At 35.2% G+C, this 14,302-nt stretch overlaps 1 protein-coding gene and 1 pseudogene across 1 annotated transcript in view; one reads left to right on the plus strand and one right to left on the minus strand.

The window, feature by feature from the left end:
- Positions 1-10,295, minus strand: part of LOC114351805 (atrial natriuretic peptide-converting enzyme) — an 81,175-nt gene extending 70,880 nt beyond the window's left edge. The window contains exon 1 of the mRNA XM_028303136.1: positions 10,150-10,295. Within this exon, the coding sequence (XP_028158937.1) occupies positions 10,150-10,212 (63 nt within the window). The 5' untranslated portion in view covers positions 10,213-10,295. The remainder of the gene's footprint in view (positions 1-10,149) is intronic.
- Positions 10,296-13,111: 2,816 nt separating this feature from the next.
- Positions 13,112-14,084, plus strand: LOC114351813 (uncharacterized; annotated as a pseudogene).
- The last annotated feature ends 218 nt before the right edge of the window (positions 14,085-14,302 follow it).

The raw sequence follows: 14,302 nt of genomic DNA on the forward strand, positions 1-14,302 counted from the left end.
AGCCCTTACAAAAATATCTGTAGTAATTAATATCATTATTGGATGAATTTGAGCTGTACTGTTCTACTTCTACTACATAAATCAGCAGAAACGAGTTGTGCAATCAGCCATGACATTGTGTATAAACATTTGTCAGAAATGGCAAATAGTATATTTTAGTCTCATTATGACAGGCCTCATGGATATTTTTAGTAACGACAAAATTAAATGATGAAGAGTAGTTATTTTTTTAACATTTCGGTGCTATTCCAATTGTAACACCCACGTCTTTGTCTAGGGCAATATTTTTATTTATGGCATACACAACAATATTGGAAATAGGTAATTAAGTATTAGGATAGACTTTCAACGTTTTCTAACTTTTTCTCCATGTGAATACGCTGAAAACAAATTCAAAGTAGCGTATTAACTTACTTCCTGGAAAGGCGGTTGTAAAATAATTATCCCTTAAGCTCAGATTGCAGTTAAGAGCAAACTCATTTTTAATTAAATCCTTACCGTATACTCAAATTACATTTTGTAATAATATGGTCAAAGTAAACGTTTCGTGATGTGCTTGACGTTCAAATTAAAATCCCTACCAATATGACTAAAACTATGACGTCAATGTGTTCAGAGACATGTTTTAAGGCACCTCTATTGTCAAAATGATTTTAGTTGACAACGCTATGTTTACATGAAGCCTATTGGCAATTTGGCTGTAGATTAGAGCCAGGTGCCTCTTCGTTTGACCAATTAAGCGGAACATAACGACGCAACCGAACTAAAGTTGGTGTGCAATGTATGAGGATTTCAGCCAACAATATCAAAGCCCACTCAATCAAGCCGGATATTTACGAACCTGGTGGCGATTCGATGTGTTCTAAACTGAACTAAACGTCAGTAAGTCAGTAACTAAATCAGGTGAGTGAACAGAACACGGTGTTTTCTAAATTTTAACATACTTTGTAAAATTCGATTTTTTCAGCTGTGAACCATATATTACATGTTTAATAATATTAGAACTAAATGCTTGCATTTCCAAAAAAAAAAACAATACAAAAGTTTTCCTGAGATTAAGTTCCTTTCCTAATTCTTAAAAGCCTGATGATTATTCCCTAATAATCCCTAAGTTTAGGGATGCCTTGACCTTAAAAATTAGTTTTAGTGTAAAACAGGATAGCCGAAATGTTATGAGACTAAATTGGATGCGAGCGTAAACCGCGGGCCGGCTAACACGGCGTAATCAAAAATCAATTAGGTACTAGGCTACTACGATCTTGAAATAAAGTTCAACCGATGCAATAATTTCATGAGAGGCACCACGTTCTGGGAACCAGTTCTCGTAATAAAAATATGTTTATAAATTCAGCCCTCAATCTGAAAATTCTGAACACACTTCCATCGTCAAAACGCCTTTATGTCAGAATGCGCTAGACAATGAACATTTTTGTATTGTATTCAGATTTTAACGCGCTAAAATTGCTACAAGAAATTCGACTCGATATTTTACTAATTTTGGGAATTATGTCAATAAAAGTAGCTAATAGCGTTTCCGAACAAAGGTTTATTTCATGGAGACTGCACGACGCGACGTCATAAAGCGTGTAATTTTTTTTACAAGCTTAAGTGGATTATTTCACCTTAAATCGTTCTTGCAATGCATGCTTTGATCTCACCAATGCAATAATCTTTAAAAAATATGTGTTTGCAATTTCTGAGCGCGTAACGAGGTAGACATTGATTTTTTCTTATTATTGCTTCAGGATGTATCTCCTTTAGAGGAAAACAGTATCGAAATGAACTTAGTGCGCGTGCATGCTTACAGAGAGGGAGTTGATTACGGCGTGGCGAGGCGTGAAGCAGACAGGCAAAATGAAGCATACGACAATTTTATTTATCAGTGTTCATAGATCGGTAATTTTTCGGTTTCTGAAAAACAAGACATTACACCCGAATTTCAATACCTTCGTATTTCCTGGTTGTCTTTTCCAAATTAATGCAAAGCAGGTAAAAAGTTTAAATATGAAACGAGTTTAAAAACATAATTATGATTTTTACTCTAAGTAGTTTTTATTTTGCCATCCTGCTTCAATATAATTTATTTGACGTGACTCTATAAAATACATACTGAAGTAGAACATGGAAAAATATTATGTAAATCAGAGGTAGTAAATCATTATAATGTTAAATGCATTTACTACACTACCTTTGGTTGTTAAAGTTTTGATACTGGTTCACATTTTTAAGTTTATATTTTCTAAAGTATAGAAATCAGTGTAGTTTTCCTTGACCCTTATTAGTGTTACCTACATAAATTATAATGATAACCTAAGAAAAAGTAATAAAAGATACAAATGGACTGTAATATATTTCATTTTATTTGGGATAACAAACAATTGCGCAATATTGCACATACAACTGCTGAACATCAAATAAACTTTATACTATTACGCTACTTATACTACTTAAACTTATACTATTAGTAAGTATTATAGGGTATTTTTAAGTAACACTTAAAAATACCCTATATCGCCGTGGTTAGATACTAACAAGTACCGACGGAACTAAGTCGGAGCATCATTTTAAATTCCTTGCTCTGAAGACGAGAGATTTTTCCTACTTTATTTACGAGTATGACACAAAAGAAATGCAGTTATTTAACTAAGGTAACACCATTAATATTGTAGTACTGATAAAGTAGGTATTTCATAATACTATTTTGGCAAGTGAATGTAACAAATATTAACACCTAATTGTCTAATGTTTTTGCATCTAATTCGATCTTCGGGTTCGTTTTAAATACGCACCAACTTCAAGCGGTTATAAAACATACCAACCTACAGCCTACATTCTAGAAAATGTAATTGGTGTCACTATTAATTATGGTTGAGAATGTTCATCTGACTCATATAAACTTTGGACTAGTCAAAAATAGGCTCAATTTTAACCCCGGTGTCACATTGTATAATGTTTTCGCAGAGACCTTACCACCTCGATTGGATAAAAGGCTCAAAGGACAATGACCAAAAATGTATGGAGTGTGGTCCAAATGTCCACCACTAACGAGACCTATGTAGTAAAATAGTCTACTAAATACTGATTCATTATAACCAAACCGCAATCAAAAATATGCTGTCAGTAAAAAGTTATGACTGAATGAAAAGTCTGTTTTTTACCTTTTCGTCCGAAAAATATCATTCTTTCCATTGCACATTTTGGACTTATCTACGCATAATAATAATAATAAATACACTTTATTGCACACCAAACAAATAACATAACAGAAGAAAAGAAACACACAAGGTACAATTAGGCGGTCTTATCGCTATGAAGCGATCTCTTCCAGACAACCAACCTTATGTCATGTCGCATGTGGCGCTGGGTTATAGATGACTTTTATTAAATAATAATGTGCCTTCAACTTTGTACGCGTGAAAATAGTTTAAATATTATTTCACATTTTTACAACATTTGTCTTTACTGCTCCGCCCCTATTGGCTGTAGGTGATGTTATTTCTCCTAAAATCATCCTTTATAAATGGGCTATCCATAACAAAAATATTTTTTCAAATCGGACCAGTAAGTTCTTGAGATTAGCGCGTAAACTACTACAATTTTTAAACGGTCATAACTTTTTACTGACAGCTTATTTTTTTTTCGTCCCATACTGAAAGTCAATCTCTATTTAATGGACTATAAGCCAATGTAGGTCTCATTGGTGGTGGACATTTGGACCACTTATGGTCATTGTCCTTTCCCTGAAAGCAAAGATATTTTCACGAATTGTCAGGTAGGTTTATAACAATGCAATTATCAAACTGTCAAACCTAAACCTATGCTCTACCTAGAAATCGGACCTAGAATATTTGGTAAAATATTCGTATGCTCTTTCAGAAATTGGACCAATATTTTCTTGGTAAAATACTAGTGCCAAGTCTAATCACTAATCCTAGGATACATACATAAACATAAAAACTCAGATGTTGATTTAGTATTTCATTTGTATTGCATTTTGTACCGCTATCCCAACTTATAAAGTTGCGTTAAAACGTTTCAAACAAAATATTACCTCTGACGATACGATTAAATCCGTGTGTGATTAAAGAAATGAACCTGTATTTTATTTACGCCGTAAACGATGAAAGCTTTTAAGAAGTTTGCTGTTGTCAAGATGGAAAATTGAGTTCGCGCATACGCCACTAAGTGTACGATATATGTAAGTGTGTAACGCTGATTGCGCTCACCTCTGGAAAGGAACTCGGCTTTCAGTTTGATAGGACTATTAGGAAGTTGGTTCACACAGCGGTACATCAGTTATAGAGAGCTAAATTCTAATTACCTACAACTAGATTAAACTTATGAAGATGCACTGCAAACGCTTTAGTGAGAACTAATCTTAACGTTACCGAGAATGTTGGAATTGAGTTTATTAAACGGTTGGTAAGCTAAAAATACTTGGGAGTGTACCTAATTAATCCACAGCTTTATTGGTCTCATAACTATTGACTTAAAGCTTAACAGTTTCAAAGAACTTCCAGCAGTGGTCGATAGTGTGGAATTAGAAAATGTATTGGATATTTTATTTATAAAACAAACTGCATTAAAAAGGATTGTTGTTTTTACTTTTATTTATTATTTTTTTGTAAATAGACGGGTCTGCAATAATATGCAAGAGAGATTTTATGAAAGTTATTATGTGCACGAAATTGAAAATGGTAAAAAGCAAAAGAAAAACGGATAAAATAGCTCAAATTTTCACGATTACGGAATTATGTGAATTCTGAGAAGTGATTGAGTTGAGAGGCTAACGGTGAACAACTCGCCAAGTTATTCTGTTATGTCTACGCCTTACCGTAGGTCAAGATGTGATCATAGAAACATTATCGCTCTAAGATTTTGCATATTATTAGATTCGTTATATCGTAATAAATGGTCGTGGTAAATGGTCAACTATACCGTTTTTATAGCCTTATTATTTGTCTATTTAACTATATATAACTTTTTTTTTTTCATTTATTATCATTTTACAAAGGAAGTTCTTAAACATATTACAATTAAATGCATTGGCATAAACCACTGAGGTTTGTTTGCAATGCTTGATGCGGTCAGTCTATTAAATTAGTAATCAAACAGTTGCGTTCTACAAAGAAACAAAGAAAAAACATAATAAAAGTTACAATTTTCATAGATAGGCATCCCTGTCGAGCCGATTTACCAAGAGGTTACTATATAATTTGTTCTAACTATCGTCTACATACTAGTCATAAACATTATAAATATGCTAAACATTAATTGGATTGGAATGTGTTTAAATGCACCAGGTAACTTACTTTGCACATCTAATTATTGTCAGGTAAAATAATTGCGTAGAGCACCTACGCTCTCTGGCAGGAATTATATCCAGTTATAAAATAATTTTTAACTTTGCATGGAAAACTTATTACGGAGCTCTTCTTACATAACATGGCTATTAATAATTTAATCATCAACTGCTTGTATCGCAAATTTTCGAGTGTTGTGATAAAACGTAAAATACTTTAAAAATAGCTAAATAAATCCTTTGATGATTACTGTTAATTTCATTGTGACGAAATATAGAGTTCTGTTAAAATTTCTTGTATTATTTTTATAATTAAATTACCAAATGCTTGTATCGCAAATTTTCGAGTGCTATGACATAACATAAAATACAAAAAGAGCTCAATAAATCCTTTGATGATAACTTATAATTTCATTTTAACGAAATATAGAGCTTTGTAAAAATCTCTAGCATTATTAATTGTAGGTAAGTAATTCTTATTAATGTTTAAAATGAAAAGCTAGCCCCTGACTTATTTTTGGGCACTAACTGATATTTATTATGTCATTGTAGATGCTCGCCATCAAGTAAACCGCATTTTTTTGTATTAAACTAACTCGATTGAACTGATTCTTGGTTTTTTGTTTGCTCGTCTTTCTAAGTTGTACGAATTAGTTTATTTTAAGCTTCATCTGCGGATGTGAGTAGGATAGGTCTTAAATCTAGAAGACTTATGCCCGTTTTCACCATCAATCCCTAATTTTTAAGCGACCCCTATGGTAATAAAATTCCTGTTATATGTTACCATAGGGGCGCCACTTAAAAATTAGGGATTGATGGTGAAAACGGGTATTAGTTGAATAACATCCTGCATTCGAAACCTACGCCTAAAAATATTTATTTATTTATTTAAGGATAGTACACAGCACAATATCAATATGTAATAACAATGTTTTTATCCTTGCTCAGTATTTATAGAATCGGACTCAACGTTGAACGATTTTCGAGGAAGATCTTACTTAAGAGTACGGATTTTATTATTAGTATTTTATTTATTATTTTATCTTACGACCATAATAGGAATCAGACGTCTAAACAGATATTTCTCGGTCATCGCGAATGTCTGTATCGTGCTTTAGCGGAGCTTAGTACTCTTACTTAGTACAACGTAACACAGCGTGAGCGGTCAGATTAAAGTACATATTTGTAAGATATTTTCCTGCTTTTGAATTTATAGAGTGGACTCCGAGGCAAATTAGGCGTAGGAGCGAGATATTTGTGTGTTTTATAATAAAAAAAAACTATTAATTTATTACGTCTTCAAATTATGAAGCTTCAATGTAGCGTTCGATAAATAAGGGTTAGATGTGTACTTTCATACTCGTATTATGCAAAAAAGGATTCGCAGACACCAGTTTTGGTCCTGCTCTGTTTACGGTATGAATAGGCTCTTAGATTTTGTACCTAATTGTTTGCAGCTATCGTTCCGCTAAGATTTCTGACTGCGTACTCAGACTATACTACTAAGCGCAAATGCCGTTATCTCGATAAAGGTTTATTTTAGGATCACTAGATCGCGACATCTTGCCTGTAATAGGCATTTTGACATTTTAGAGATTACATTTCCTAGTAATACGGTTATTTCCCTTGTAACACTGTATTTCATAGTTCCGCAGGTTTGTAACTGATTTCTATTCATCATGTCACCTAACAAGCAAAGTTATTTTGTAGAGTTCCAATATTGTGCATATTATAACTGAAGTTAATGAAGTTGATACTTCGAAGAAAATGAAGTATTCTTGGTCGTATTTCTCACTTACAAAAGTTAGAATCTCATGTGTTTTGTTAGTTACTACTCGTACATACAGTAATCCAACAAAATGGTTAAATATTTCGGACATCTTAAATCATTATTGTTTCAAGTTTATTAAAATGTTGTCTGAGTTTTCTCAGAAAACTAGGGCGAAATTATAATTTTTTGAGCTTCAAATAGCACACATTTATTTTTAAACCACATAAGTAAAAAATATAAGTACGAATAAATTAGTTTTCTTAAATGTTAGCCCCATTAATTGAGATTTTCAGAATAAAAAATACGGGTTGAATAAAAGAGTGAATAAAAGAGAGCCTAAATACAATCATTTCTTGTATTTAAATTATATGGTCACTGACAAAGTTATTTTTTTAAAGATGCTGTTAGTTATTGTATGGCACCATACAATTTTGCGACCTTGAAGCTAGGTGTAAATACAGGAAAACATACTGTAATGGGTCAATTTCCCAAACACATTTTTTGAGCGGCGTAGCTGAAAATCATATGTTTTTTATGACATAGAACTTTGATTTTTTTTTACACGAAAATATACAGAGGTTCCCTTTTGAGGACGACATTATTAATGAGTATTTTCTTTTACAAATTCGACAAAAAATAATTGAACTAAGCGTTTCTAATTTTGGTGCAGTGTCCACATCCTTAATTTCTTACAATATGTATTTTTTTAGCTGAAGATCAAAACAGAACTTAGGGAAAAAGTATATTTTTGGATTATACAATCTATCTATTATCTAAGATTACCAAATTAAGCAAGTTTCCCAAATAACTGTGATTAAGTCACGTCCTTAAGTTTTGTCCGCGAAAAATTTATGATTTTGGTGTCAATAATGAAATAGCTCGTCAGTTTCTTTAAAGATCAAACAGGATTTAAACACTCCCATCATTCGTTAGGTTTAGTACCGCCCCCGCGAGCAGTGACGGCAGACGGGTGCAAGACCTCTGCGTCTTCCCGCCAAAAACGTAAATGTGTTGTTTTTTTTTAAACGGACAACAATTCTGCAATTTTGGTGTCTTTTTGTATAAGATTTCTAAGCTATTCTTTTTAGTTGAATTCCTCGTATAATGTAAAGGAACTGTTTTCATACCATGTGTTAAAATGTTATTGTTATATTTAAAACAGATTTCATATAATTTAGCTTTTTCAACGAGAATCTAATTTTGGTGAGTCAATTTTGGTGTTTTTGGTGGTGCACCAAAGCATTTTTAACCGACTTAACTCCGTCAATTGTGAACCGATTTTCAAAATTCTTTTTTTGTTCTATAGGGTACACTTATGTGGTGGTCCCATTGTCACCAAGTCAGGATCTGATGATGGGATCCTAGGGAAATCGAGAGTAAACCTCAAATTTTGTAGGAATGCAATACGTTTTCTAAAGTTATTCAAGTAGTCATCATCTAATGTTGATGAGGTGATGATGGAAGGTAAAACTCCTTAACGCTTAGGAGTTGGAGGATAATTCTTTAAATATTTTAGGTAGGTATGTACATACAGTTGTATTATTTCAGGTATTTAAGATGAGCTGATGATGAAAGGTCAAACAACATAAGTTAGGAGTTAGATGATACTCAATACTCATTTGTTGATACATACATTGACACATGATACATTGATACTTTTTAGTTGCCGATATTTAAAGTAGGGAGCCTGTATTTTGCTAGGAAGATTATTTACACTTGGATTGTGATTAAGACTATAATTTTCCATTACAAAATGGAAAATTATAGTCTTAATCACATTAAACATAGGTACTGTCCCTCTTCAGTGACAATAACAAGGACTAATCAACTAAAAAGCATGAAAAAAAATAATTTTAACAAAAAAATTAAAACCGACGCCAACAATCACTTAAGTAGAAAATAAGTACGTCGTTATTTATTTATTAGGACAATATACCATGATTAATATTTTTGGAGTCGGTGCTGGTAAATTTAAAACCATTTCTTGAGCTTGGCACTAAGATATGACCGACTGACAGCATATTTTCTAATTTTGGTGCTTTAATATAAATTTTGGTGTTCTCTTAATTTTGGTGTAAGGAAAATCTAAAAAACTACTGGACAAAATTTAATGTCTTAATCATTTTAGAAACAGTATAAGTTTCCAATAAATTTGATCTATAATTAAAGAATAAAAATACACAAATAACAATTTCCACCAAAATTAGGCAAAAATATACACTTGTTGAAATTCACCCTAATACTACATTACGTCATTTTTATGCTACGTTTTTTGGCAGCTCTTTCTAACTTAAACTTACTATCATTGAATATTTATATTCAGCCTATTTTTTAAATTGTTACAGATTCTTCACAACGCTCAGATATCTCGGGCGTCGTCTAAAATAAATAAAAGGCACTGAGAACTAGATCTATTGAAAGTAAGAGCAAAATAATAATAGCCGATATTACTTTTTAATTTTAATAAATTCAAGTTATAACTGGACTGAACTAGCTGAAGTTAATGTCTCTGCACTCTCAAAAATTTCACAAACTTAAGTAGGTATCTTAAACTGTCTATTTCAGAAATCCTCTTCGATTCGAATTTATTAATGTTAATGAAGTTAACACCATCTAAGCTATTGCTAGACTTAATCACTTTGCCGGACAGCAAGCACATTTCTTTGGCAACTTCAAATAACATTCATCGCATCGCAAAACTATCAGACAACTTTAAAAATCACCGGCACCATTGAAAACCGTTTCGAAATTTAAGCAAAGCTAGCACAGTCAGAATTGCAATCCTATTATATGAAAATAAGGTTAAAAAATTAATTATTTGACACAAAACGGTGCCCGAAAGTCGTAAAATTAAAATATTTTCAGTTGTTGCACAAACTGCCACCGTCAGTAACAATGAACTCAATATATTGCTCTCCAAAAATATTTTAGCGTTAAAACTTTGTCAGCTTATTGGGATTTAAAAAAACAACCGAAACTCGTCGCTAAGAACTGCAAAAAGTTTTGCAAAAGAATGTTTCAGTCGGCGCGGTGAGCGAGTCGGCCGGCTTTCGGCGAAATCTCTGGAAGGACTTACCTGGACTACCAGGGAGGCGGAGATGAGCAGAAGCACCGCCACGGGGACCCCTCTGGGCCTCATCGTGGCTCGACGGTGAAACTCGAATGTTGAAAAGTTTCAATTGGAGGCCGGCAGGAGCAGTAGCTGCGACCGCGCGACGCCCCAGTCGGACCGCGAATGATGCCTGCGAGCGAGCGCCTCCGGTCCTCCACAAGTTTTCGTCCAAACGTCAAACCGCACGCAGCGGCTCGCGGCTCCGACTTGCATCGCGGCCTACGCGAGGAATGCGCTTTGTTCACCTATAAACACGAAATTCGACTCACTAACAAACCAAAAAACGTACACCAAATTAATATGGCCAACATACTTACTCACTGACGTTGCTTCAGACAGCTTTGCAATTGTTTCTATACATAAATGTTTTATGCAAATATGTTTTAAAAAGAGTAATGTAATACATTTTGCTCTCACGGAGCCTCAGCCCTGCAAAGTTCCATGACCTCTCCTGCGCTTATCACTTTGGCGCTTGGTGATTACAACGGCGTAAATCCGAATTTCTGATTTGATAAAACGAGCCTTATTATTAAATAAACAAAGATTACAACCACAGCAGTTGAAAAATGATTCAATAGTATGATATCGCTATTTACTCGTCACACCCAATTCCGTCTCAAAATGCCTACAGTGCATAATTCCTTCTTAAAAACCCAAAAGTACACATTTTTTCATTTTGGGTAGTACATGCAAAAAATTCAAGGTCATTATTAAATATTAAATAAAGCATTTCTGTACATTGCCAGCTTTTAAAATATTTTAGTTCATAAATTATTATAATGGTTAACAAATACAAAATTTCAAATACAATATTAGTTGAATAACTATTGTTTTCGGCATGATGATGCAATTTGTATCATAAATTGTGGTGAATGACCTAATTTTATCTACATACTCAATGCTATTTGCGAGTATGTAGGAATATCCAAGTAGACCAGTTATTTAGTAGTTTTACCTCGAATGTTTTCCGGGGATAATGAAAATTGGTAGGGACCATACATATTTAAATTAGATTTCGATGTGCTCTTTACGAATTTCAACCACATTTCATACCATTGACACTTACCTCAATTATAACCTTGTGTACTTACTTAACATTGTTATTGTTACTAGCAAATAGAGAATTAGAGAAACTAAAACTAGAGAAAATTTCCTCCCACCTTGTAAAGTGGGGATGAATTTTTTTTTTATCTTCTACTCCATCGTGTGGGGGTATCGTTGGATAAATCTTTTAAAATGGCTCAAGGGTTTTAAGACTATTTTTCCATTTAGGGATCTGTTTGCAAGTTATTAAAGTTTAAAGTGCCAATTTTTGTTCGAGTAGGGCGTTCCCCCCTCTAAAAACTAAACTGTTGGCTTGAAAAATCTGGAAAAATTCGTAATGATACTGCTTTTCATGAACTTTCAAGGAAAACTATAACGATTAAGATACATCAGTTAGTTTAAGTTTAATAGTCATTTAACTCATGTATTATAAAATGTCTTATGAAAATTATTTAGAAGAAAATATTAAAAGTGACTTTAGATGAAGTAATTGCTTGCTTCTGAAATATATTGTGTTAACGACGGACAACTACGGAACCCTACACTGCGCGTGACACGACACGCACTAGGCCAATTTTTATTCAATTCTATCGCAATGTATTAAGATATTTTAACATTCTAAGAGTCCACCTTCGCGTTTTTAAATGAATTTTAAATTGACTACTTAGGTTGGTTATCGTAAGTACATACATGCGCAAATCTTTTATGTAAGCCAAAAAAAATTAGAATATGATTTCTCATGAAGAAAAAAAACATTTTCGTTCGTTTCAGCCGAATGATGATGTCCACAGCTGGACAAAGGCCTCTCCCTTGATTCTTTATTGGCACAAAATATATTTCGAAAGACAAAGAATCCACTGCCTTAGATGGGACTCAAACCCACAAACGCTTGTCGCCTGCTCTCATCACTGAGCTATAGTCGCATAATAATAATTACGTTACCCGGTTCTTAGGTCACAGAGTAAATCGCCGAGACGCCGACAGACTTGATTTTAACAGAGTAATAGTTATTTCCAGGGTAGATTTTTGTGTAGTGGTAGAGAAGTTTCGCAACTGAAATAAGAAAGGTCGTGTATTCGAGCCCCATTTGAAGTAGTCATAAGATTTATTTTGTTAAAACACTTTTCTACATTTATGGACTTGCTTGATTTGTATAGAATTTAGACTACATATTATCGTGGCGTATCGGCATGTCCGAGACACGCCGCGCTCTTTATTTGGTATGCAAACCACAATGAAAGCGGCCGCGTGTAGTATTGTATGTAGCTCTGCTTAATAATAGTAAATTAGTAGTAGTAGATGTCATCGAACCGAATGATCATCATCGAATTCAAAACCATCAAAAATAAAGTTCTTTTAATGGAAAAAAAGACATTAATTAATTTATTTTTATTTTTCTGTTAAATTATCATCCCAATCTTTAAATTGAGCAGTTTTCAATACCTATTAAAAAGACCTGTTATGTTTAGCTTTGATTACACTGCGGAACAAAAAAAATAAAAAAATCTGCGGCATCTATTTTGTTAATGGATTTTGTAAACACATGTATTAGACATAAATGGTGTGCATTTACTTTCTTTGGATTGACTCTGGTTCTTGAGATAAACGAGACGCAAGAAATCAATGAAAAAAATTAAACGACCCTCCCTAAACTTATATTAATTTGATTATATCCCACAAGTTTTATTTTCTACTCATGTATTAGTGTAGTTGTGGTTACAACAATTTAGTAATCAGCTACTAGACCTTGAAAGTGGTGCCGTGTGGGGACGGCCGTAAAAGAATACTTTTCCCCACCGCCAACAGGAGGCGTGTCGTAAGAGGCGACAAACTCCTGTAGCACCGGACGGGCAGCAGCGTCTGCGTGCGAAACCAAGTAAAAAACTGCGATCGCCAACCCGCCTGCCAAGCGTGGCGATTAGGGCAAAACCCTCCAAATGGTAGCACAAACAAAAAAACGGCCCCTAGTCCCCGGCGGCCCCACTATCCCGGACCACGGTAGCGGTCACGGTAACGGTGGGGCAAGGGGTGCGAAGAATCCCCGGGGGATGCCAGGCTACCAACACCGACGACCTCTGGCCCTGGCAACCTATAACGCTCGCACACTGCGTACAGACGTGAAGCTAATGGAACTCGAGGAAGAGTTGAGCAGGTTACGGTGGGATATCGTGGGATTATGTGAAGTCCGAAGAGAGGGGGAGGACACCATAATTCTTAAATCCGGAAACCTGCTCTATTTCCGGGAGGGCGACCAGCAGTCCCAGGGTGGTGTCGGGTTTATCGTCCACAAGTCCCTTGTCAACAACGTGGTCCAGATCGAGAGTGTTTCGGCGAGGGTAGTGTACCTGATACTCAGAATCACCAAACGGTATTCGCTGAAGGTCATACAGGTATACGCACCGACCACGGAACACCCCGACGACGAAGTGGAGACCATGTATGAGGATATTTCCAGAGCCATACATGGCTCCCGGTCCCATTTTACCGTTGTGATGGGGGACTTCAACGCGAAGCTAGGTAAACGAAGCGATAATGAGCCGAAAGTGGGGCAATTTGGGTACGGAGAGAGGAACGCACGTGGCCAACTGCTGGCTGGCTTTATGGAGAGGGAGGGCCTCTTTATGATGAACTCCTTCTTCAGAAAGCCAAAACAGCGAAAGTGGACATGGCTGCATCCCAATGGCGCTACAAAAAATGAGATAGACTTCATCTTGTCGACGAAGAAGCATATATTCAATGATGTCTCTGTGATCAATTCGGTCAAAACAGGAAGCGATCACCGAATGGTAAGAGGCACATTGAATATCAGACCCAAGCTCGAGAGATGTCGACTGATGAAGTCTACGCTCCGCCCAGCGCCCATCCAACTCCAAAACCCCGAAAGCTTTCAGCTCGAGTTGCAAAATCGTTTCGAATGCCTAGGAGACTGCGAAAATGTGGACAAATACAATGACAGGTTCGTGGAAATTGTCCAAACGACTGGGTCTAAGTTCTTTAAAACCCGTCGTTNAGGGCTCCTGCACACGACGCCGCCACCGCGCCGCCGCCGCGCCTTCACCGCGCCGCTACACTG

The sequence above is a fragment of the Ostrinia furnacalis genome, unplaced genomic scaffold (assembly GCF_004193835.3).
Source record: "Ostrinia furnacalis isolate ACB-3 unplaced genomic scaffold, ASM419383v2 OfSCF1198, whole genome shotgun sequence".
Classification (NCBI taxonomy): domain Eukaryota; kingdom Metazoa; phylum Arthropoda; class Insecta; order Lepidoptera; family Crambidae; genus Ostrinia; species Ostrinia furnacalis.